This window comes from Solea senegalensis, linkage group LG15 (assembly GCF_019176455.1).
Source record: "Solea senegalensis isolate Sse05_10M linkage group LG15, IFAPA_SoseM_1, whole genome shotgun sequence".
Taxonomy (NCBI): domain Eukaryota; kingdom Metazoa; phylum Chordata; class Actinopteri; order Pleuronectiformes; family Soleidae; genus Solea; species Solea senegalensis.
The window spans coordinates 8,825,821-8,847,721 of NC_058035.1; the positions used below are offsets into that span (position 1 = coordinate 8,825,821).

Consider the following 21,901-nt stretch of genomic DNA (forward strand, 5'->3'; position numbering starts at 1 on the left):
CATACTAACCTATTACTTTTTTTTCATATTTTTGACGACATACTAACCTATGACTTTTTTGACTGATTTTGGACGCCATGCAAAACTATGACTTTTTTGGTTGATTTTGGATGACATACGACTATATGACTCAAGTACTAACTTTTTTTATCACATTTTGTTTGGTTTTTTTTCTGGCGGAAATGGGATTCCATATAAATTAAAAAAAAAACTTAAACATTTAGTGATTAAGGCCTTTTGCAAACCTAACTATTGCAACACTTGACATATCATGACCAGTGTCAAATTACAATCACATGCAGTTTCACCAGGGCTTTGTGAGCTTATTTAAATCTATCTGGCATGGAAGCATTGCTTTCATGGCACAAAAACATGACTATCATGAGATGGACTGGTCTTTTGGAAGGTATGAACTGAAATGTGTTGTTATCCATTTCAAAGGTCTTGTGCAAAGAAGTAACATGATTCACACAGGTTTAATTCAGCGTTTAATCTTGATGTACACAATATCCAGCTTAAGCCAGGTACCTCATACATGGAAGCCATCATTTTAGTTTGTTACTACGAAGCTTCATCACTTTTTCAACCCCCTCTTATTCAACTTATTCTTCACACCCATCAGGCAGAAAGACCACATGATAAAGTTTAAATAACATTACAGTTCTCCAGAACACAGCCTTGGAAAAGTCAAAGGTCAGCTCATGGGAAGCAAAAAATGTAACATGAATGGAGACAAAAATTTTAAATCTAATTTTATAGTATTAGAATCCTATGTTGCAGTAGTACTCAAAGTCAATCAGATTAGTGAAACACTGGAAGTGTGCACACTGTATTTGGCAAAAGCACGTCAATGACTCTTTAAAGTTCTATTAAAACAATCACACTTTGTGTGCTCGGACCGTAATAATCATTCACTTGTTTAAAGTAAAAATATTAACTTGTAAATTTCAGGGTCACTCTTGTTAAGATTCTTAGGGCACAATAAAACCTCCATCTGCCAAATAACATTTATACAAATCTATTGGGAGTTATTCCTAAAGAAATAAATTTGGAAGTATATGACACTGAAAAGTGTTATTCTCAAGCACAGCAGACATAACTCATTACTTAAGTTGTTTATCCCATAAAGCCTGTCATACATTTATTGCCAATTACTCTGGAGAGCAGTGCAGATGATGCAAATGCAAGCTTATTTACAGTACAGTACTCATATAAACTGTATTTAAACAATTAATAAATCTATTAAATGTAAAGTGCTAGGTAAAAATTAACGTGTTAATTTTGTTTTCTATTAGGAGTAAACTAATTCAGTCTCAGTTAAATGATACAAAAATCAGTTACCAGGCTATGTGTAATTAGATGAATTTGACACCATGTATAAGCAGAAAGTCCCTCATCACCCATATTTTTGTTCTTTTCTTTTCCTCTGAGATCCTTTTTTACTATATATATATATATATATATATATATATATATATATATATATATACATATATATAAAAAAGATTTTGGCAAAAAATGTCTTGGCACAAAAGAAAAACATCCTCTTCAGTGCTTCTTTAATCGTCACTGTGTCATACAACCAGATTGTTTCTCTGACTCTGTTTCAATCCATTTCTTCTCAACTTCCAGCTGAAACAAATAATACAACATTAGGTTAGCCTCTCTTTATTCACATTTAAGCTGGTGTACAGTGTATATAATATTGAAAGTGAGGCTGATAAATAATCTCACCTGACAATGGTAGCGTGTCCAACTGGTTGAATGTTTCTGTGGCTGAATGTCGTTCACAGTGCCCAGGGATTTCACCCTGGTCTGTGACACAACTGCGCCCATTATTTCACATTCCATGGTGACAAAAGGGTACCAGTCTTTTGGGATCTCCTGATCCGATCCCAGCTCTAGCTTACAGGAGAGTGAATGGGGATGATCCACTGCTGCAAAGGAGAAAACAAAGGCCATTTTGTAGTCAGAGTGTTACACAATTACTAGAAACTGATTTGTTAGGCTGTAGTGCAGGGCAAGCTACATTTTAATAACTAAGAAACATCTCACCGGCATTTTTGGCAGGCAGTCTCTCGATCCTCCACACTATGGCTGAATATACACTCTCATACTTGACAGAGCCGATTGACACCTGCATGACTGGCTGTGAATCTGCTTTGGTAACGGCGCCCAGGCAGGCGTTTCTGTTCATGCGGGCCTTCAGTGACCTCTGTCGCAGCAAGGCCACCGTTTGTGTCACTTTGACCCAGTTGCCTGGCACTGGCACACGGATCACTACATTCTCACAAAGTGGGTACCGGTCTGACTCCCTGACAGAGGAAAAGAAGGCCGCTGACATGTTGAGAAAGACCTGGAGCTCCACATAGGCCCCTTGAACTGTGACTACAGCTTTGATTGAGAAAGGGATCTCTGTGCAACCCAAAGTTGTCGTCTTGAACCGCATCACCTCCACTCTGCAGGCGTCAGGAGGTGAGAACTTAATCAGCCGGGATCTGTGAAACTCTGCCTCGTTCACACATTTGTGAAAATGACAGTCGGCTATCTCCATCCAGAGTTCACTGCCCTCCTCAGAACCGTAGCTTGAGTCTAAGTGTAGCAGCCCGAGATCATTGAGGGCAAGAAAACAGTCCGCTACTCCGTTGAGAAAAGCCAAACAGTGAATCTGGGTGAAGGCTGTCCGTTCTTTGACTCCTCCAGACTTATCAAGTTGTACCCAGATATGATCAGTGATCTGCAACGACAGCTCCTGCTCCTCGTAGTGCCGTCTCTGCTGGTGGGGCATACACAGTTTTGAGATCTCTTCTTCCATGGAGACTACCAGGTCCTCCATGTCATCATGCACTGTCGAGCCAAACTTGAGCAGCTGCTCCATCTCTGCCTCGTGACTAACCTCCAACTTCGGGTGAAAGCGTTTCTTCTCTGTGTAGGAGAAATGCTCCACCTTGACAGTGAGAACTTTGCGGGGCTCACCGTAGCTTTCCAGTTTAAGATCCGAGAGCCTACACTGAGGGAGAAGCTGGAATTCCTTGTATGGCTTCTCCAGCCCTTTCTCATAGTACATCTGCAGCACGCCTCCCGGCAACAAGCGGAGGTATATCGGCCCCCACTGTCGAGAGGACATGCGGTTCTTTTTTTCAGGAATCCTGAGCAAGACAGACCACCCATCTCTTTTCTGGCTACGAAACAGACCCCGAGGAACAAAGGGAGATGAATCCTCACTTAATACCTCATCTTTGCAACTAAGACGCCTCTCTCCACCATTTTTCTCTGTTCCATTGTCTGTTTCTGTTCGTAGGTCTTCCAGCTTTTGGCAAACGTAGGAGAAGGAGTTCTGGAGTTGGTCACGTGGAGGTTCGCTGCCGTCTTTGGTCCGAATGAAGAAACGTGGTAGGCTGTTGTCACATTCTGAGTCTGAGGAGGAACTGTCTGCATCTGCATTGAGTCTACTTCCATCCCAGAAGGGGTTATAGTGTCCTGAGTTCCCCTGGAAGGAAGGAAAGGGGGTTGGTCCATCTGAATTTTGATTTAGGGCCCCAGGTGCAGAGGTGGCAGATGTGCTGGACGAACTGCGGAAGAAGTTATTCTTTTCCCACACGTTGGAGTGAACTGGGGACACGCTGCTCGGTACCCCACTCACCGGAGTACAAAAGGGTGTGTTACACTTCACTGAGGAACTTCCACTGCTTTGAGGTGATTCCAGGGAAGGACTGAAGCTCCAGGATGTGTCTCTGATTGGTGGAAGCACTAACTTCAAACCATTGGGACGTGGCACTGCTGCTTTGATAAGCCCCGGTGACTGTAGCGGTTTCTGAGGCGATGAGAGTGGTGTGCTGTCATCTTCAAAGGTGACCCAGTTTGAGTGATTGGTCGAACACATCGCTGAAGACGTCCAGTCCGAAAGAGAGAGAAAAACACTTCCCCTTTTGCTGGATTAATTTTCCTCCACTTCAAGATCTTCTCCTGTGTAAGAAAACACATAAACACATTAGAAAACAATGAAATGACTTAAGATAATGCAAATTTAACATCTTTTGAAGAGATCTGTTCTCAATCTCTAAAAAGAAAAAAAAAACAGATAATGAGAGTCTGAACTTGAATACCTGGAACAATTTCACATATGATAATTGAGGTTTGTTTGATGCAATAGGTGCAGTTTAGAGACACTTTCTGGCCACACATTAATCACTTAAGTCAAATGAAGACACTAAGCTGTCCAAACCAAATCTATGTGTATAAATTCTGCCAATGGATTTTTGTGATGAGATGCACTTATATATTTTCCTACAGGAGCATTTGTTATTATAAAATGTCATTATCATCATTTATTATCAAATATTATTTTAAAAGGCAGAGAGCCCAAAGGAAAAGGTTCAGAGAGGAGGTTTTAATAAAGGGAGTAAAAACTTTCCAGGATTTGGAGGTTAAAGAGTTCCACGACACAAATTGATAGTATTTTTAGATATATTGTGCTTTGAAATTAGCATAATGTAAATACTTGATAGTAAGCCTGCTCTAAAATGCATATGAGGGATGTCAGGCAAGATGGCAACGATCCTGGCCCGTCTATCAGCATGAAGTGAGAGAGGCAGGTGGTGCAGCAGCTGGTATTGCTTGAAGCTTCACACAAATCCAAAGCTGGTTCACTGAGGAGGCGCCTCTGGAAATGAACGTTTTATCATACCCAATATTCAATCTACAAAAGGTATAGATTGAATTTCTTTAAATGTAGAAAACGGGTGGAAATATTCCTAAACACCAACGGTAGTGAGGCTACTTCTACAATCTTGACACAATCTCACAGTTAATTTCCCTGCTGCTCAGTCGCAATTTGCCTGTTTCATGTGCTCTCGCCAATATCTGGATCTCAGAGAAGCCACTTTCAAAATGCTGAAGCCTCATATCCCCATAAAGATCATGAAAGAGAAAAAAAATAATTGAAAGCAGAAAGCCTCAATTACAGCCTCACTCCTCCCTTCAAGATCACAGCCATGTGATTGCACCGAGGGCATCCAGTGGCAAGTTCCTTCAAGCTATAAATAAACAGGGAAGTTGGGGCTCTGGTTCACAGAGGAGTGGATTGACAAGTCTTCAAACATTGGGGGGAACATCTTTGTAATGAAGCGATTGCAGTGGCACACACATTCCGACAACTTCATCCCTTCGCTCAGACTCATAGAATCCCTCAGCTTTAGTTCAAAGAGACATGCAAAGAGAAATATGAGTTCTTCACGGGGGGTTACTGACTGTCTTTCATACTCTTTTTCCAGTTTGTCGTCTCTTCCCGGGCAGAACAGAAATGAGAATCTGCTAAATCTACAGAGGACAAAAAAACAAAAAAAATACATTCCACACATTCCTCTGGGACAAACAGCATAGCACACAGGAAATACCCGCCTACTATATCCATGTGAACTGACAACTAATTACATCAAAATATAATTTGATCACATTTTTTAAAGAATACTCCAGATTTATGGGTCAGACATTCAGATTAGGCTGGTTAGTAGGCTGTCACAAAGAGATAGATGACAGCGATACTACAAGATTTACTTTTACAATTTAAACCTTATTTTTCTTTTTTCTTTTTTTTTTTTCCAGGATTTCACATGTGAAGAATCCTTCACGTGAATTGTTCCTAAAAAAGCAACATCTTTCAAGTTGCTCTAAAAAACATGTTTGTCCCCGGTTAAATGCAGGCATCAGCATAAAGAAGATAATGAGTGGGTTAAACCTGTGCAGTAGCTCGGGTTCATCATCAGTGACTAAGAGAATACTGACAAACATTCACTACACTTGCTAAACCTGGAGTAGACAAAATAAGGAACACACCTTGTGGACAATCGCTTCATAATCACTGCCAAACAGCATTTGTTGGCTTTGAAAAGTGGTATGTCAGCACTTTCATGTGCACGTCCTCAAAACCTGCACTGTGGTTAAGTCTGGAATATCACAAGAACTTCTCAGAAAAAAAGAGGAACAGCGATCACGAGCTGACAACATCTAATCAAGAAAAATGCTATAACCTGGCATTTAATCCCATATGACCTCGACTGAGTACTGGACTATTTTTCACGTGAGTTAAAGCACAAATGCATACATGCACATGTTTGAACTTTAACACAGGGGACAGACGCTTCCTGGTGAAAGAAGATAAGTTCCTGGTGGATTCTCTGGATATTTCCTCATGGGGTAGTTTTCTTTGGAAAGGGATATAAACCAGCAGAAAAACATGCATCATCCCATTTTATTTGACGACTGTCTTGACAATGACCTGTACAGCAGAGCTATAAATGTGATGACCAATTTCCAGTGGAACTGAACACAAAGTGAACTTTTGTCCTCTCAAACAAAGCAGATGAGGAAGTTTGAACGACAACCAAGCCTTAAGTAAATAAGAGTTTTTCTGGATACTTGGGATGTTAGGGATTACTTTATTTCATTTATTCATGCCCAACCTTGAGTATCATCATCTGACACAGTTGTTTTACATTAAACTCTAGTGATTTTGACCAGCATTGAACCAATAGTGAGTATCGTCTTGTAATTATAATAGTTTCTAGTAGGGATGGAGTGATACAACTTTGTTTGTGTCTGATACTGATATCATAAACGTGAGTATCTAGTGATAATCACTCCGATACAGTCATTTTAGACCATTTACAAACTATGGAGCCACTAACAACACATTTGTGCCAAGTCATTTCAAAGACATAATTCTCCAACTGTGTAACAAATATTGTCCTCCCCAAAAGAAGAAATAAACAATCCAAACATGACTCCGCTAAAATGTTTTACAGTCTGTTCTTAGAGAAGCATGCGAAATATAGGATTGGACTGTGGATTGTACCAGATTTTACATTTTGATCCGTCTAATACCTAATCCAGTGATTTTGACTAGTATCGGACAGATAACTGATACTTGTGCAGCACTACCCTCCACAGGAAATGATTATAGATTATCGTACTGGCTCATCCCTACTCTTTTAGGGCTCAATAAATTATTTTTTATGCAATATACTATAGAGATTTATTCAAGGACAGATAAAAGGGACTGGAAAATAAGAAATGAATGGGACCTGCTTATGTTTATGTTAAGGTTCTCAAGTCACTGTGAAACACTATATTCCTGTCAAATATGCTGCTTCATGTCTTAGCCATGAAGAAGTTTTAAAGGCTATATTTAAAAATGAAAACAACGTGGAAATAGCAGGTAAAGTTTATATGATGTTATTGGCAGCAGGAATCGTCAGAAACAAGTCATGATTAAATTAAATTAAATTAAATTAAATTAAATTAAATTAAATTAAATTAAATACAAGTTTGTAAAGCACTGATTTGAATACATCCCTTCTTGTTGAAACACGTCTCGCTGCGTGTAACATCGCATATTTGCAGCGAGGGGTCATCACACAGTCAAACACACCAGTTTACTGCTAATTGTTTTTCTCTCTCACTGTAGCGCAGAATGGGGAAATAAACCCAAACCAACGTGCTGTCATCCACAACACAGTCAGAACCAGGCCCGTGTTCCCGGATACCGAGGCCCGCTTCCTCTACGCCATTACTGTTTTGATGCTTTTCGTCTAAAGAGAAGTTGTCATTCAACAGCTACTTTGGTCGGTCTCTACTTTTCCCACGTTTCACGGAGAACAACACTGAGCGTGACAACAAACTGAGTCAACAAACAAGCACCAACGCAGTTTTAAGTCGTTTCTAATGTGAACTCAGCTGAGCTCACGTATAATAATCCACAGCAGCGACTCCACCAAAACAAAAGACTCATACTCACAGCAGAGCTTCAGTCCTTCAGGTCATGACTTAGTTGGACGAGTCTGAACTCTCGATGTCGGGCCGGTTTTGTTCAAAATGGCAGAGTGTAAATCCTGGGAGTTTAAACAGTGGTGCTTTTTCTCCCGACTCCAGACTTCAGACTGTCCTCGTCCTCCAGCGGGACAGTGCAGGAATGAACTGAGCCGTGATGCGTTCGTGACTGTCGGAAATGTGATTACTCAGGAGATGCGCGCAAGTCCTATCAACACACACAAACACATGCACACACTCCCACATGAAAATCATTGTTTGAAATAAACAGAAAGGCATGCATGCATGAATATCTAAAAATCAAAGAAGCACAAGAAAACACACAAAACAAATAAAAAAAAAATAAAAAATCATGTTTAACAAGCTGAAATCCCAGAACGTGTTAATCACTCACATTGCATTTATCACATCACAGTATGTTGACTGTTGTTCTTTACACAGCTACAAAATGTAGCTGTGCTAGAGAAGTAACAAGTCACTATTTCAGGCAGGATATTTATAAATCACCTATCCATGTCTTTGGGTGCATGCAATATTAAGTGTGCAGCAACTGTTACTCTACGCTTCTTGGATTTAAAATAGAGACAGAAAAATCTTAAATTCGATCCAAGGTCTACTTGTCAGTATTCTCTACTAAAAAAACTTTGTGGTAGCTTTTTCTTTTAGCAGTTGGACCACAGAAGTACTGGGAGTGCATGAAAGCATCACATGTTCAACCAAAAATGACATGCTTTCCCTTCCAAAACAAAGTGACGGCATCCATCGGTAATCTTCCACTTCTCATATGCCTTGTTCAATGGTGCTGCCTCAGTTCCCAGTGGTTAGGGTGTGTTCAGGCTGTGTGTTTTTTGTTTTGTTTTTTAAATTACAGGCAATTTAAAATCAAACTTCCAGAAAAGTGCAAGAAAAGTTAAGGAGGACATCATTACATACGTGTATGTGTTGAGCAGGCTCTTTATTTTTGCTTCACATATTTATATGTGCTTTTCAACAGGTTACACTTTGAAAATACAAGTAATATTGTTTTTTTTTTGTTTTTTTAAATCAGGTCAGAGGGCGTTGACAAATCTTGGTGGTCAAAGGTTTCCTGGCAGGTGTGGACTGGCAAACAAGAGATTAGAATACTCAACCACTGTGATGCTTTTCTTTCAATTGATCTCATGTTGCTACAAGCCAGAGAGAGCTATTTTATTGTAAACTTGATTTGCACTTGACTTATGACTTGTGCCTAAGCGCCAGTTACAACATCAAAAAAACAGGCTTACAGCTGAAGACTTAGTTTTCCCAATATTGTGTAAAATAAAAAGTAAATCTATAAATAAATGCCTTTTTTGAATATATATTTTTTAAAATTATATAGTACAATTATTTTAGGATTTGAAATGAGTGAATATTCACAACAACCTTTTTAATCTATATATATATTATGACATAAATGTGGAGACTCCCACCACACCGGTGCACTTCCACTTATTTGGTGATAAAAGGACTTGTTCTTTAACACAGAAAGAATGACACGACTTTACGAGCTACGACTTGTCCATCTTAACCTTGAGCACAGTTAATCAGATTTCTTTTCTCCTTTATTCTTCACTTCCCCCAACAAGTGAAATGTCTTCAAAAAATTTGGAATGAATTCAAGTGCGACTATTATTTGTTCATTCAGCTAGTCCTTTATGAGGTTGTCAAGTGTGTGATAAGAGAGGAGTATTCTCACACATGTAGACACACAGGCTCATGAAACCACTTCAATATGATAAAAAAAGGTGAGTATTAAACATTATTTAAATGCTGTAACGCCTGGTGTCACAGTCACATACCAACACATACAACACCTGCATTCACTTTTTTTTTTTACCTGCTCCCACAAATAAAGCTGTGGAAATCCAGTTGCATTTTCTCTCACATGTATGCTAAGCAGGAAAAGTTCACACACTGATGAACAGAGTTTGGTCTTCAAGTCGATTTCAGTCATTTCAGCATTTGTCTTCCTTTTTTCCCTTTTGAGGAAAGCAGTTTTTCTTTGACCAAATGGTCGAGCAACAGCTTCCGGTGCAGTTTAAGAAATCTTTTTTTTTTTATACCAAATTGTGTTTTAAGTGGTGCCGAGACAGAACCTCCATGTAGCTCATTTCTCTTGCCACTGTCAACAGAGGAATCTGAGGCTTGTGTAGCCATCCTGTGGTTTGGGAACAGTGGTCGCGTTGGAAACAGGATGCTGCCGCTCCACAGTCCAGCTCATCTTTCAAAAGTGCTCTTAGTGATGCCACATGGAACCAGAGTTTTGAGGGCAGCTCTACCGACCCTTGTTCTTTTTGGCATTTCCCTAAAACACACAAACAAAGAATACTTACAACTTATAACCGAGTTCTCATGTCCATGATTTGTACAAAACTGAAATCACTGTGTCCAGTTATCCTGGATAGCTTAAATTTAATTTGCATTCTTTTTAAAAAATCTAAATACATGCTGAGGCTCGTTGGTGGACCTCAACGCAAAATCATCACGTTTAGATCATCAAACTTGTTCTGTCCTGCAACTTCCCAACAAGTGGCCATGTGTGCTTGCATGCAGGAACATGTATGCAGGCCTCTCCGTTTCTGCAGCTTAACGACGTTTTCAGATGGTTCCCGCAGGTGCTTATCCCATCAGACCCGGGAAGCAACCACAACACCACACATGACCTCCTGAGTTCACCTCATAACTGACTTTACAATGTCACATTTCGCTGCCAGACTTCAAGTAAACCTTCATACTCCCTGAAGCCAGTAAATTTGTTTTAGTGAGGAGTTTTTTTTTTTTATTAATTTCCAAAAAGAGTGATTGAATGTGACAGTTAAAAACCGACCAGAGAACAAGAACATGATATAAAGAGAAAAAAAACAGCAAATACCTTGCTCCCCAGTTTGAGCGTGTCAATTTCTTCTCTCTGTTTGCTCAAAGTCTCATTCATGCTGCATAGGTGGTCACTCATCATACTGAGCTGGTCTTCATAGCTCCTTTTAGTGGTCGTTAGCTCATCCTGTATGCAGTAACAGTACAGTTACAATAGGAGCAAGGAGGAGGATGATGTCTATACTTACTCCTGAAGCTCTTAAATAAAAGGACTGCATTTTACCTGCAAGCGTGTGATGTTCTGATTCGCCAGTTTGACTTCCTCACTCAGAGTCTCCCGTGACTTTTCTGCAATGGCCAATCTCTTGGCCAAGGCTCGACACTGAAAGGGGGTAAAAGGAAAATAAACCACTGTTGATATGTTTAATACATACCTGGCACAGGTTAGAGTTCTGCTTCAAAAGAGGCAATCATTATTTCTCTGAATAATGCATCCATTTTGGGACAGTGTCGTGGGGGTAAATGCATGCGAGTGACATTTTAATAGCCGAGATTCTGAGTTCAAGACCAGGTGCATTCTTGTTGCTACGATAAAAGTGAGAGTGATCGACATGACCGTTAGTCACAATGCCACAGGAAGTATCTTAATTCACATGAAGTCCCAATGCAAAGCTAAAAACACCACCAGTCAGATTCTCAGTTCAAAAGGGGAAACTTTGTTATTATGCAAGAATAAAAGGAGAAACAAGATAACTTTGAGTTCAGTTTCTATATGTTAATGCAAACTATTAAGGAAGACACACACACAATGGAGAAAGGAAAGTGAATCTTCTGTACTAAATGTTGAATGGAGGTTTTTAGAGTTTCCATTTTGACATGTAATGTTAGAAAGGTTATGCTCAATGAAAGGGAAGAAGCAATTTTTGAAATGAAGGTTTTTGTAAGAGCATTACCTCAGAGTGAAAGTGCACAGCTTTGCTGTCTGAGATTTGGAGCTGGGTAGTGAGTTCTCCAACTCTGGCCATGTAGTGAGACTTTATCAGCTGCTCCCTGGACACCTCATCTCCCACCTGCAAGCATAGACACAGCAACCACCTAGATAACATAACATTACAAAAAACAAAACAAAAATGTGAAACGAAAAGTGAGGGGGCAACTCACATGTTCAACTGTAGGTGTGGTGCACAACATGCCAACCTGGAAAGGGCAACACAAACAGGAGACATACTGTGTGAATAATACTTATGAATAATGCAGAAAGGCATCAAACACTGCTGAGCCAAAACTACCGATAGAAGAGGTAACATTAAAAACAAGTGAGCAAAGTGTTCTGAGTAATGACTGCATTGTGAACTTTGAACTGATTTGACAAAACAACTATATCCTCCCTTTCTGCTACATCAGCCCTTTGGAAGTGTTATTAAGCAACATTTTGTTGGAGGGGGGCACAAGAAAGGAATGAAAACACTGCATTTGTTCTGGCAAATCATATGACATGTGATATGGGCTAAGAAAGAATGAGTGTACCAGGCTGGTGCACAGCGTTGTCTCTTTCCCTGTCATTTTATGTTCCATCTCTGCTTCCTCGTGGCTTGGTGCAACGGTGTTGTTTCCAGGCGTTTGCGCGTTCAGACTTCCTCCAAGAACAGCTGTGAGCTGTGCTTCCAGGTCTGTGATGCGCTGGTTCTCCTTTTCCAACCGCACCTTCCCCAGCTGAGCTTCCAGGAGCCAGTGCTCCTTCTCCTGCTCCAGCCTAGTGATCTTCTCCAAGCTCTGCTGCACCTGCAGGAGACCGGGGGGGAGAGGAGAGGAGTGGACAGTGAACTTATGGGTAGAGGGCTGAGCACAGGATGGGAGTGAGAGTGAAAGGGCAACAATAGTAGGGAAGAAATGGAGACACTATGTAACAAACTACACACACATTTTATAAACCTCATAAGACAATAGATAAGGAAATATCATTTAAGAGGGAATATAATACATAAAAAAAAGAATAAAAGTCAGTTCCAAGATGTCTACGCCTCTCAGTTCTTCACACCCAGTCCCTAAAGAATAACTGTATGCACAACATCTGAAATATTATGACTTTAGGATACAAGTTTCTGCACTTCTGTACTTTTATGACCAACCTTTACACACTGCTATTGTTTTTTCATTTCCAGTTTTTCATTATATTGTGCACAGAAATCATAATTTCAAGTGGAATAGATTTTAATTTTATCTCTGCATTATTGCACAATTGTAGTTAGGGCTGGCACACCGACTCACTTACGCTTACATTATTCACATAAAACGTCCGCCTGGTGCTCACTCTAAGATGGATGTGCCTCATTTGAAACTTAAAAGAAATCGTTTCTGAGACGAGTGTCATACCTGTTGAGTGAGACCCTCTCTACTCTCAGTGGAACTGGTAAGTATGCGGCGGTTTGACAGGGCTTCTCTGTATGGAACAGTCTGTGGCCTGGGCTGATGAAGGAACAACACAAGCAGAATAGCAGGAGAACATTTATTTAGCATTTATTAATTATTCATCACCATAATACAGAGGGAGAAGATGGAACATAATGACATATTCACAGAGGATTTTTCATAAAGGGGTCTTTTAAGACAGACAGACAGACATACGACTTTATTGAGTCAAATAAAGAAAATTCTGAGTGTACAGTCACCTTGTGTCACCAGCTGAGAACTGGGGGGGAAAAAAGCAGATTCATGCGGACACTAACCTGTGTGATAGCATGAATATAGGCAGTTGCTTTCTTTTTGTTGGCCAGCATGCTCTCAGCTTGCAAGGGGTTGAGGGCTAGTGTGCTGCCTTTGAGACCGTAGCCCGAGGACGTGAAGAAGTCCAAGTTGTTGCTGAAGAAAGTGGCTATCTGCAAAAAAGACAGCGATAATATTATCTTATCTTATCTTATATGATTGGAACGGACAATTTAATTAATGGGTTGTTTTGCAGATTTGCAGCGTTTTGCTTCACCTCAAATAACCAGTGTGTTTACAGCAACATCACTCCACACACCCTGCATGTCTGCATAGCAATCGGTGCTACACCCCACCAGGAGTGTGCCACTCATCAACACACAAACACACACCCACACACACCCACACCCATTTATCTCAGCCAATGACTATACCCATTTAGTCTTACTGGGGAGCAGCTGTACAAACTGCGATTTGGACAGTATCTTTAAACACTTCACTGTTGTCCACCTGAGTCCAGCCATTTTGTATAATCCCATCAGTGGCAAATTACCAACACAATCCAGTTGCAGTGAAAATTCACTGCTACTTACAACTAGGGGAGGTGCACATACCTCCACCAAACACTCAAGTGCTTTTATAAACAACCAACCCCCTTTGCAGTGTTATCCACATATTCTGCAGCATATTTTATATTTTTAGGCAACACATTGTAATGTAAAAGAAGGAGACAGTAGAGAAAACATGCAGCAAAGGGCTGTGAGCTAAAGCTGCTGCAGAAGACTGAAACTAGTCAGACAGAAGAGCAACCAGACACCTTAAATATAATTTATGTTGAAAACAGCAGCTGAGTTGTGATGACTTAAAATAAAGATCAATCTGCACTCTTCTTGAGTTTTTCAAAACAACCCCTGAATTATTTCTTGAGACTTTCACAAAACGTCAAACAATGCCTTAAAATATTAAAGCAAAAGAAAAAAAATCAGATCAGCTCCAAAAACACCCCCACCTACCCATCAAATTTCATGCAAATCAGATCAGCAATTCTTGAATTATCCTGCTAACAGCCAGCCAGACAGCATAAAAAAAACCCATTATGAAGCCTTTATCCATGACAGCTATTAAAAGAACCCGCATAGACTGGACATCCTATACAGAAAATATAAACCTGGCTGCTTCCTGCCCTCTGTTGGCTGTACCTTGCCAGTGCTGTTAGTCAGAGAGCCCAGAGATCCCAGGAGACACTCTGTGGTGGTGCACAGCTTCTGGGTGACATTAGGGAGCTCCTGCTCTAAGCTGGCCTTCTGGTTGTAGTGCTTTGACATCTCTGGACACACAGGGAGGAAACAGAACAGTAGGAGAGGAATTAAAACCATCTGTCTTATTTACATTGGACATGATATTTTTCACAATATTTTGAAGGTGTAAAACTGCATGTTTATATCACACTGACTAATTCACTTAAATGTTTTTGATGTACAAATCCTCTACCAGAGAGCATGTCCAATATGTTGTTTACACTACACTGAGGCTTATATTTATTTTCTCAACAAAAACTGCCAGTGCTTCGTTGTGAAAACAGAATTTGAGTACGACTTTTCTGAACGGGTACTAAGTTATGACATAGAGAAACGGTTGTGCTGTGATGTGCTGGTTGTGGGTCAAAAGCGGCTCACAGCGCTGCTCACCTTTAACAGCATCGTGGAGACTGTGCAGACAGGCTGCCAGCTGGGTGAAGACAGCTGACATGCTGCTCTGTGGCATGGCATCCTGCTGAACACCTGAGACACATTGTACAAAAAAATTTGCATCATCGCTTCATAACACTTTCCTACATCCATATTTCAAATATGAAATGTATATGTGATTTGCAACAGAAATAGTCAATTCTTGAGAAAGATTTCAGAGACAACATACAAAAACATACTAGGTAAAGCCAAAAGATTTATGTAGTTCTTCAGTTTCTCAAACACAGAAGTAACTTTCTTCATATCGCTCTGTAGCTCCTGATTTTTCACAGTGAGGGCAGCAGTACAAAGCGTTGCCTCACACTCTTCTTCAAGGCTGGAAGGAAAAGTGAGGACACTCGTCAGCGCAACACCCCTCCACTGCATTGCTTTATCACAAACACACACATTCAGCGCTGACCTTTTCAGCTGGTAGGGGAGAATCTTTTGCAGAAAGTGGGTGTATGAGGAGAAAATATCAGCAAAGCTCTTCAGTTTGACCACAGTCTCCTTTAATTCGACAAAAAAAAAAAAGAATAGAAAAATAGAATCAGAGGTTAATTAAAATCAAACTAGCAAACCAGTGTCCTTGTTTAAAATCCACTCACCAATACTGTGACTGTGTCTTCTGTAATGCTTTGGTGTAACTGCAAAAAGCTGTCCTCAAGGGGGCGCACAAAGGCTGCATTCTCATGTAGGTACTGAGAAAACTGGGTTACAAAAAGAGTTGAGTTTTAATATACTCAACCTGCAATGCCAGTCATACTGACAGTATCTGTATCTAATGTGGAGAAGTTGCCTCACTTTCTGGTTGAGAGGGGAGATGGGCTCAATGGAAGAGTCCAGGGGATAAATGTGTACTCTTTGCTCTGTGTAGGAGTGGAAGTTTAACAAAGCAGCAACCAGATCCTGGATAAAGCTCAGAGCCTGACCTGCCACATCCCGAGACTTAATCTGTATCCACAGAAAGAAAACACAATCCACTGATAAAGAGCAACTGCTGAGACTAAAATCTGTAAGAATGAATCTTTGAAATACTTAAATTTGTGGGTATTTGAATATATGTAACTCTTAATAGATGTTAAACAATAAACAAAGGACTGTAGATGGTCAAAAGCTTAAAGCTAGTAGAAAAGTTTATAGTTCAGGTTTTTTTAATGTGGGTTTGCATGAGGTAAATATTAATAACACTGACGATGGACCTACCTAAGAGCTGGACACTGGACACTGATACTGCTGTCAATGATAGAATCAAAAAGACTCACCTAATAAAACCCACCACTGTATAAGTCTATGTATGTTCGCCAACTTTTTCACCTCTAGATAGCTTTTTCCAGGTAGATGCTGAAGTATGCAAAACCACTCATTCTCCATACCATAGTGCATAGAGAAAGTCAATAATTGGATGTCCCTGGAGCTACTTCTATCATTACATTAAAATATATTATCTGGTGACTATGAAATGCCTTTTTTGAATTTTTCTAAGAAACACAAATGTACCAAACCAGACAGGGGGAGATCAGCAGCTCCTGTATCTCCATATGCTACAAATTCTGATTTTCTCTATGGACTTTATTGCAGGAGAGTGAGGGGTTTTCAAACTCAATTTTCCAAGACGAAGAAGGCCGTCTTAAGGCAAGAAAAAGCAGTGAACACATTTCTAAGATAAGACATTTAAGCAGGTGTTGATTTTATTACATTCTCCTTTTGTCAAAATCTGTTTTCCTTCTGTCTCTGACAGTAACCATGTTATCAGTGAGAGGCTCAGTGTAGAAAAAACAAAACCTGAGCTATTCCTTCAAAATGAAACAATAGTTTAAACTTATATTACCAATCAACAGTAATACGTAATGTGTTGGTTTGTCACATCACTCACCTGGTGCCTTCGATTGTGTGGTGGTACATTGAGGCTGTTGTAGTCACTAAATTCTGCAGCATGGGAGAGAAGAGCAGAACCTGAGTATTGACTCGACAGACATACAGTAAATGCCTTTGCCTCCTGCCTCCTAGTGTGCAGCAAGTGTGGTGTAGCATTACACTATTTACTCTTGGGTGGACTGTTGTTAAAGTATCAGTGACACAGACAACAAGGTTCTCAAATAGAAAACTGCTGCATTTTTGTCCAAGTGATACTCACTTGTGTCATTGAAGGGCACTTTCTCCTGGATCACGCTGCTGCTCTGTTTCACCTGTCTATTCAGCTCTGACTGGCACCGCCTCAGCTGCTGCTGACTGTGGAAACATACCAAAATAGGAGATGAATAGCCTAAATGTACACACACATATATATAAATATATAGATTCAGAGTCAACTACAATGTACTGTTTATTCAATGTTTATGTCAAAAAACATGTGAAAGTTAACCAACTTCTAGATAATTAAGAATAGTGATTTTATGTATGCAAATAGATTTTTTACTGAATTCACATACTGAGATACATTTTGCGTGTTTTTTAGCCTTTTAGATTCAAGATAACATTGGAAAGAAAAAGTAGATATACCACTCGTCTGTTCGCATTCTGCACTCTTTTGATTCCCTCTCCAGAGTCTGCACTTTCACCTGTCAGATGAAAGGAAAATAAACATTTTATTCAACTTTTTCATAAAAATGAAATGTTCTTTATGTATGTCAGCCTCCGCCTGTTAAACCTCACCTCCAGGCGTGCCTTGTCACTCTGCAGCCGAGTTGCTGTTTCCATGTACTTGGTGGTGAGTTCATCCACAACAGCTTGATGCTGCTCAGAGTCTTTCTCCAGCTCCTCTAGTCTTGCTCTCAGCTCAGCTTCCTGCCTTCTGTGCTGCTCATCTGCTTCATAGAACTTGCGCATGTACAAAAGAAAGCATATCAAACACCTGCATTTGCCTTTCTAGTGCATAAACTTTAAATGACCGATTCAAAATGCAAAGTGGGTTCTTACTTGAATGTGGAGTCGTTCATTTTCTTCTATCTTTTTCTGCAGGTCCTCATCAAAAACATTCTGAGTCTGTAGGCCATGCTGTGACGGAGAATCACCTTTATTCTGCAGGAATTAGAGATAAAATAGGGGCTGTCAACAATAGTATTTTGGCTCCACAAACATTAATGTTTAATCGTGTTTAATCAAACGTTATGTGTATTTGCAAATTTCATTATCACTCTTAAAACTACTGCTTAGCTAACAGATTTTTTTTTTTTTTTTACATCCATTACAAAACAAACACAATGCATTCTATCCTCTCCAGTCTTTTGTTCCCCCATCATGATCACCTTTCCCTTTTTGCCCTTTGCTTCACTAACAGCTAACTCCTCTTGCAGCAGCTCCACTCTCTTGGCCAGCTGTTGGTTCCTGAAGCTGAGACTGTCCATCTCCTGCTCTTGCTTCCTCAGGCTCTGGTCCCTCTGCTTAAGCTGCTCCTGATGACGGAAGGAAAATGTGCAAGGTTGAAAACACACATTACACATGACGTTACTATCCCTACTATTTTACATTATGTAAATTCCCACCACTAAATCACAGCACATTTATTAACAGGTGTTTACAGCACAATATATTTATGATCAGTGGTACTAATCATAACAATTTAGTTTTTATGCCACTTCACCTTTAGTGAGGCAGAGTTTGCCTGTTCATCCACAACTCCCTTCTTCAACACCTGATTCTGGGCACGGAGCTGTCAAAAGACAGAGACAAATGTTGAGACACCAACATGACAGAAAAACAGACAGATAAGACAGGTAGACCAATGTATAATGTCATCATTATAAAAATGCAAAAATCATCAAATATAAGTGGTCAGGACTAAGATATAAAAAAAATTGCAGTGCAAAAGTCTCAATCATGTGCATGTGAATATGTTCAGTCGTTTTCGTTTGTCCCCTTTTAGCACAAACAATGTAAAACACTAGGCTGTTTGCACTCCGGCTATGATACACAGTTGCAGAATGTGTGGCAGTCAGCACTCTCTGAACAGGATATGGTTCTTGGCTAATGGGGAGATTAGAGAAGAACAGGAAACAACACACTCCCTGTGCTGTCAGCTGACACAGAAACACGGGTCACAAGAGAAAGCACAGGCTGTTACTCATTGATAAATGAGTAAAAGCGTAAGAGTGTACAACAGGCTTACCTGGACTCCTCATGTGCACTGGATATTTCAATGTCTATATGTGACCACAGTAAAGAATCACCAACATTTACCATGTCAAAAGAATGTTTTCATTATAAGTGAGGGATAGGTTTGTGGTTGTGACCACTACACTTCTATGACAAGCTCTTTGGATTTAAATCAATGTGCAATTGAGAAAATATCTAGTTTTGTATCACAAGATCGTCAAGTCCACATACTGTTTACTCATGTGCCACTGTAAATCTTTGAGGTGCTGTTACAAAAGACCAACAATATCTATAAAATTCCATTTCAAAGCTTCATGTTTAATGTAGCAGCTTATGTTAACCCCTAGACATGCAGCATCTGAACAGCAGTAAAGTAATAAGAAAATACAATGTATTTTTATTTGCTGTCTGACAGCTCAGACAGCAAAGCCACTGACAGCTAACCTAACTTTATCCACATCAAATATCCTCTGATACTCGAGTTTTACCTTAGAATACTCCTGCGCCAACTTGCTGTACTTAGTTTGCAGGTCTGTAACGTTAGCCATCATCAGAGCAGGCGATATCCTGATCCTAACACTTAATGCTGGACGGCGTTATCCTAGCTCAACGGTTGCTTGTCCACACCTTCACAGTCCACTGTTGGAGATGTTGACGCTGACGCCAACCGACTGTAGCTACTTTAAGTGAGCTAGCTCACAGTTGTTATCAACTACTTTGGAGAAGCGTGTTCCGTCACCGGGTAAAACCGACCACATTGTGACAAGGGGACGTCCATGAGGTCCCGGAGAAAGAGGCGACAGCCTATCATTTGTTTTACGTTAGGCAGCGTATTGACAACGTTGCTTTAAAAAAAAAAAATCTAATTAGCACAAGCAGCCTGTTAGCTTAGCCGATTAGCCAAAAGAGCTAACTAGCTATGTAGCAAAACAAATCGCGACATCGAGTTAAACACATGTAGGCGAGATCCGTGTTATCTGACAGCAGCCGGGAAACCATCTGCCTTCGTAAATCCCATTAAAAAGTGAGTAGAGGCGCCGCTAATCTACTGAAACAGCAGTGAACAATTCATCCGGAGGATCGTTGTCATCCTCTAACCCGCAAAATCCTCCTCGAATGAGAGCCGAGCACAGACACAGACACCGAGGTCAGAGTTCATCCAACAGGAAAGTAACTGAGCAGGTACGCGCAGGGCGCCATCTAGCGGTTGCATGTCTAAATAGAGTCATACTTCGTCCAAGTGATTAACAAGATTTCACTTTTTAATTTAAACTCCAGGGAGCACAGATTCACAGTGACTGCAGAATTAATATTTCAATGCACACGACATATGCACAGTAATTATGAGGCAGTTAAAATAACTGCAGCCAAAACAATGTAGGGATAAAAGTGTCTCTCTTCTTTTATTTCTCACGATATATTAAAATTAGATAGCAGTGCTGCAACAGCCAATCAATTAAATTGTTATTAAGATTATTAAGATGTTGATTAATCAGCTTGTGTGGGGGGTTTTATTACATAAAATAAAATGTCAATGTGATATATGCATTTAATTGGACCAAACAACTCATGGACTAATGAAGGAAACAGATCATCAAATTAATTTATTATTAAAATAATGATCGATTGATTGATAGACAGTAATATACCAAATACATAATTTTATAAGATGTATTTATACATCTTTTTAACATAATGATAAAAAAAATATATATACATACATATATATATATAATGCAATTTAATCTATGAATTTGTCTATTTGTATTGTATGTTGTTTATAGGCTTGATTTTGAATATGATTTTTGGATGGAAGATAGAGACAATAATAAAACAATACCTTTCTTTTTTCCCTTAAGACACCTTACACATCAGAAGTGTGATGTAACTAATTGAATTATGAATAACAAAGTCAGTTATGTAAATTATTTACTGACGACTTTGTGTGTGGTAAGGGTTTCTTTACACAAACAAGGTCAGACAATATACAGTGGGTTGTAGCGGTCTGTAAAATTCACATGACCTCAATTAGACTAAAAGTGAAATGGCATGTCGCTAATGCAGCCATCACCGCTCCAATCCTACTTGATTAATTTCACCTAATCCCTAATAATCTCTTAATGTTTTCACCAAAGCGTATTGGTGAAAAAAGAAATCACAACAGTGGCATTTGTTGTTGTTTTTTAATTCTGTCAGCTGTTGAATTTGTTGGTTGAATGTTTTTTGTACAAATAAAAGACATTTCCCCTGCTGCTGCCTCACCATTTCTGATCTTAAATGCATACAGGCAAAACACAAACTCTCTCTCATACGCACACCACAGCCAGTGGCTCCAGTATTGTCTGGTTGCCTGGAAACTGTCGGCGTGGCGTGGTTGCTAGGGCCATGTGGGAGGGGGCTTGATGCTGCTCTGATTTCCAGCTGAATTGAGGTAGTCAGTAGGGAGAAGCCCCCCCTTCCAGTCGACACACAGGACTCTATTGAACAATAGAGCTGTGCCAATGGGCCCGAGGCTAGTCAGACGAGCCCTTGTTCAGGGTCACACTGTGTTCATCCCACAGTCCTCCATGACTAATTAACTTACAGCAAAGAGTGTCGTAGAGGACATCTGATGATGCATCCATCACTGGCACAGACCTGAAATCCACATTAATGTAAGGTGCATTTCTGGCAGCCTGCCACATGATGCGTTCAAAAACATGCGGTGGAAAAAA

At 40.0% G+C, this 21,901-nt stretch overlaps 2 protein-coding genes across 2 annotated transcripts; both read right to left on the bottom strand.

The window, feature by feature from the left end:
• Nucleotides 1-1,438: 1,438 nt before the first annotated feature.
• Nucleotides 1,439-8,016, bottom strand: LOC122781548 (stonin-1). The gene is made up of 4 exons (XM_044045275.1): nt 7,796-8,016; nt 2,056-3,966; nt 1,735-1,937; nt 1,439-1,632 (listed from the first exon to the last, which is right to left on the bottom strand). The coding sequence occupies exons 2-4, from the start codon at nt 3,881-3,883 to the stop codon at nt 1,567-1,569; spliced, it is 2,097 nt and encodes a 698-aa protein (XP_043901210.1). The 5' UTR covers nt 3,884-3,966; nt 7,796-8,016; the 3' UTR covers nt 1,439-1,566.
• A 749-nt stretch (nt 8,017-8,765) lies between these two features.
• On the bottom strand, nt 8,766-20,314 carry ppp1r21 (protein phosphatase 1, regulatory subunit 21). Its single transcript, XM_044045274.1, has 22 exons — nt 19,676-20,314; nt 18,676-18,744; nt 18,341-18,487; nt 18,012-18,113; nt 17,748-17,912; nt 17,595-17,653; nt 17,230-17,324; nt 16,969-17,021; nt 15,897-16,046; nt 15,701-15,802; nt 15,514-15,602; nt 15,293-15,429; nt 15,054-15,146; nt 14,565-14,692; nt 13,389-13,538; nt 13,036-13,128; nt 12,190-12,444; nt 11,824-11,859; nt 11,616-11,732; nt 10,946-11,044; nt 10,721-10,849; nt 8,766-10,153 (listed from the first exon to the last, which is right to left on the bottom strand). The coding sequence occupies exons 1-22, from the start codon at nt 19,736-19,738 to the stop codon at nt 10,124-10,126; spliced, it is 2,361 nt and encodes a 786-aa protein (XP_043901209.1). The 5' UTR covers nt 19,739-20,314; the 3' UTR covers nt 8,766-10,123.
• Between the last annotated feature and the right edge of the window lie 1,587 nt (nt 20,315-21,901).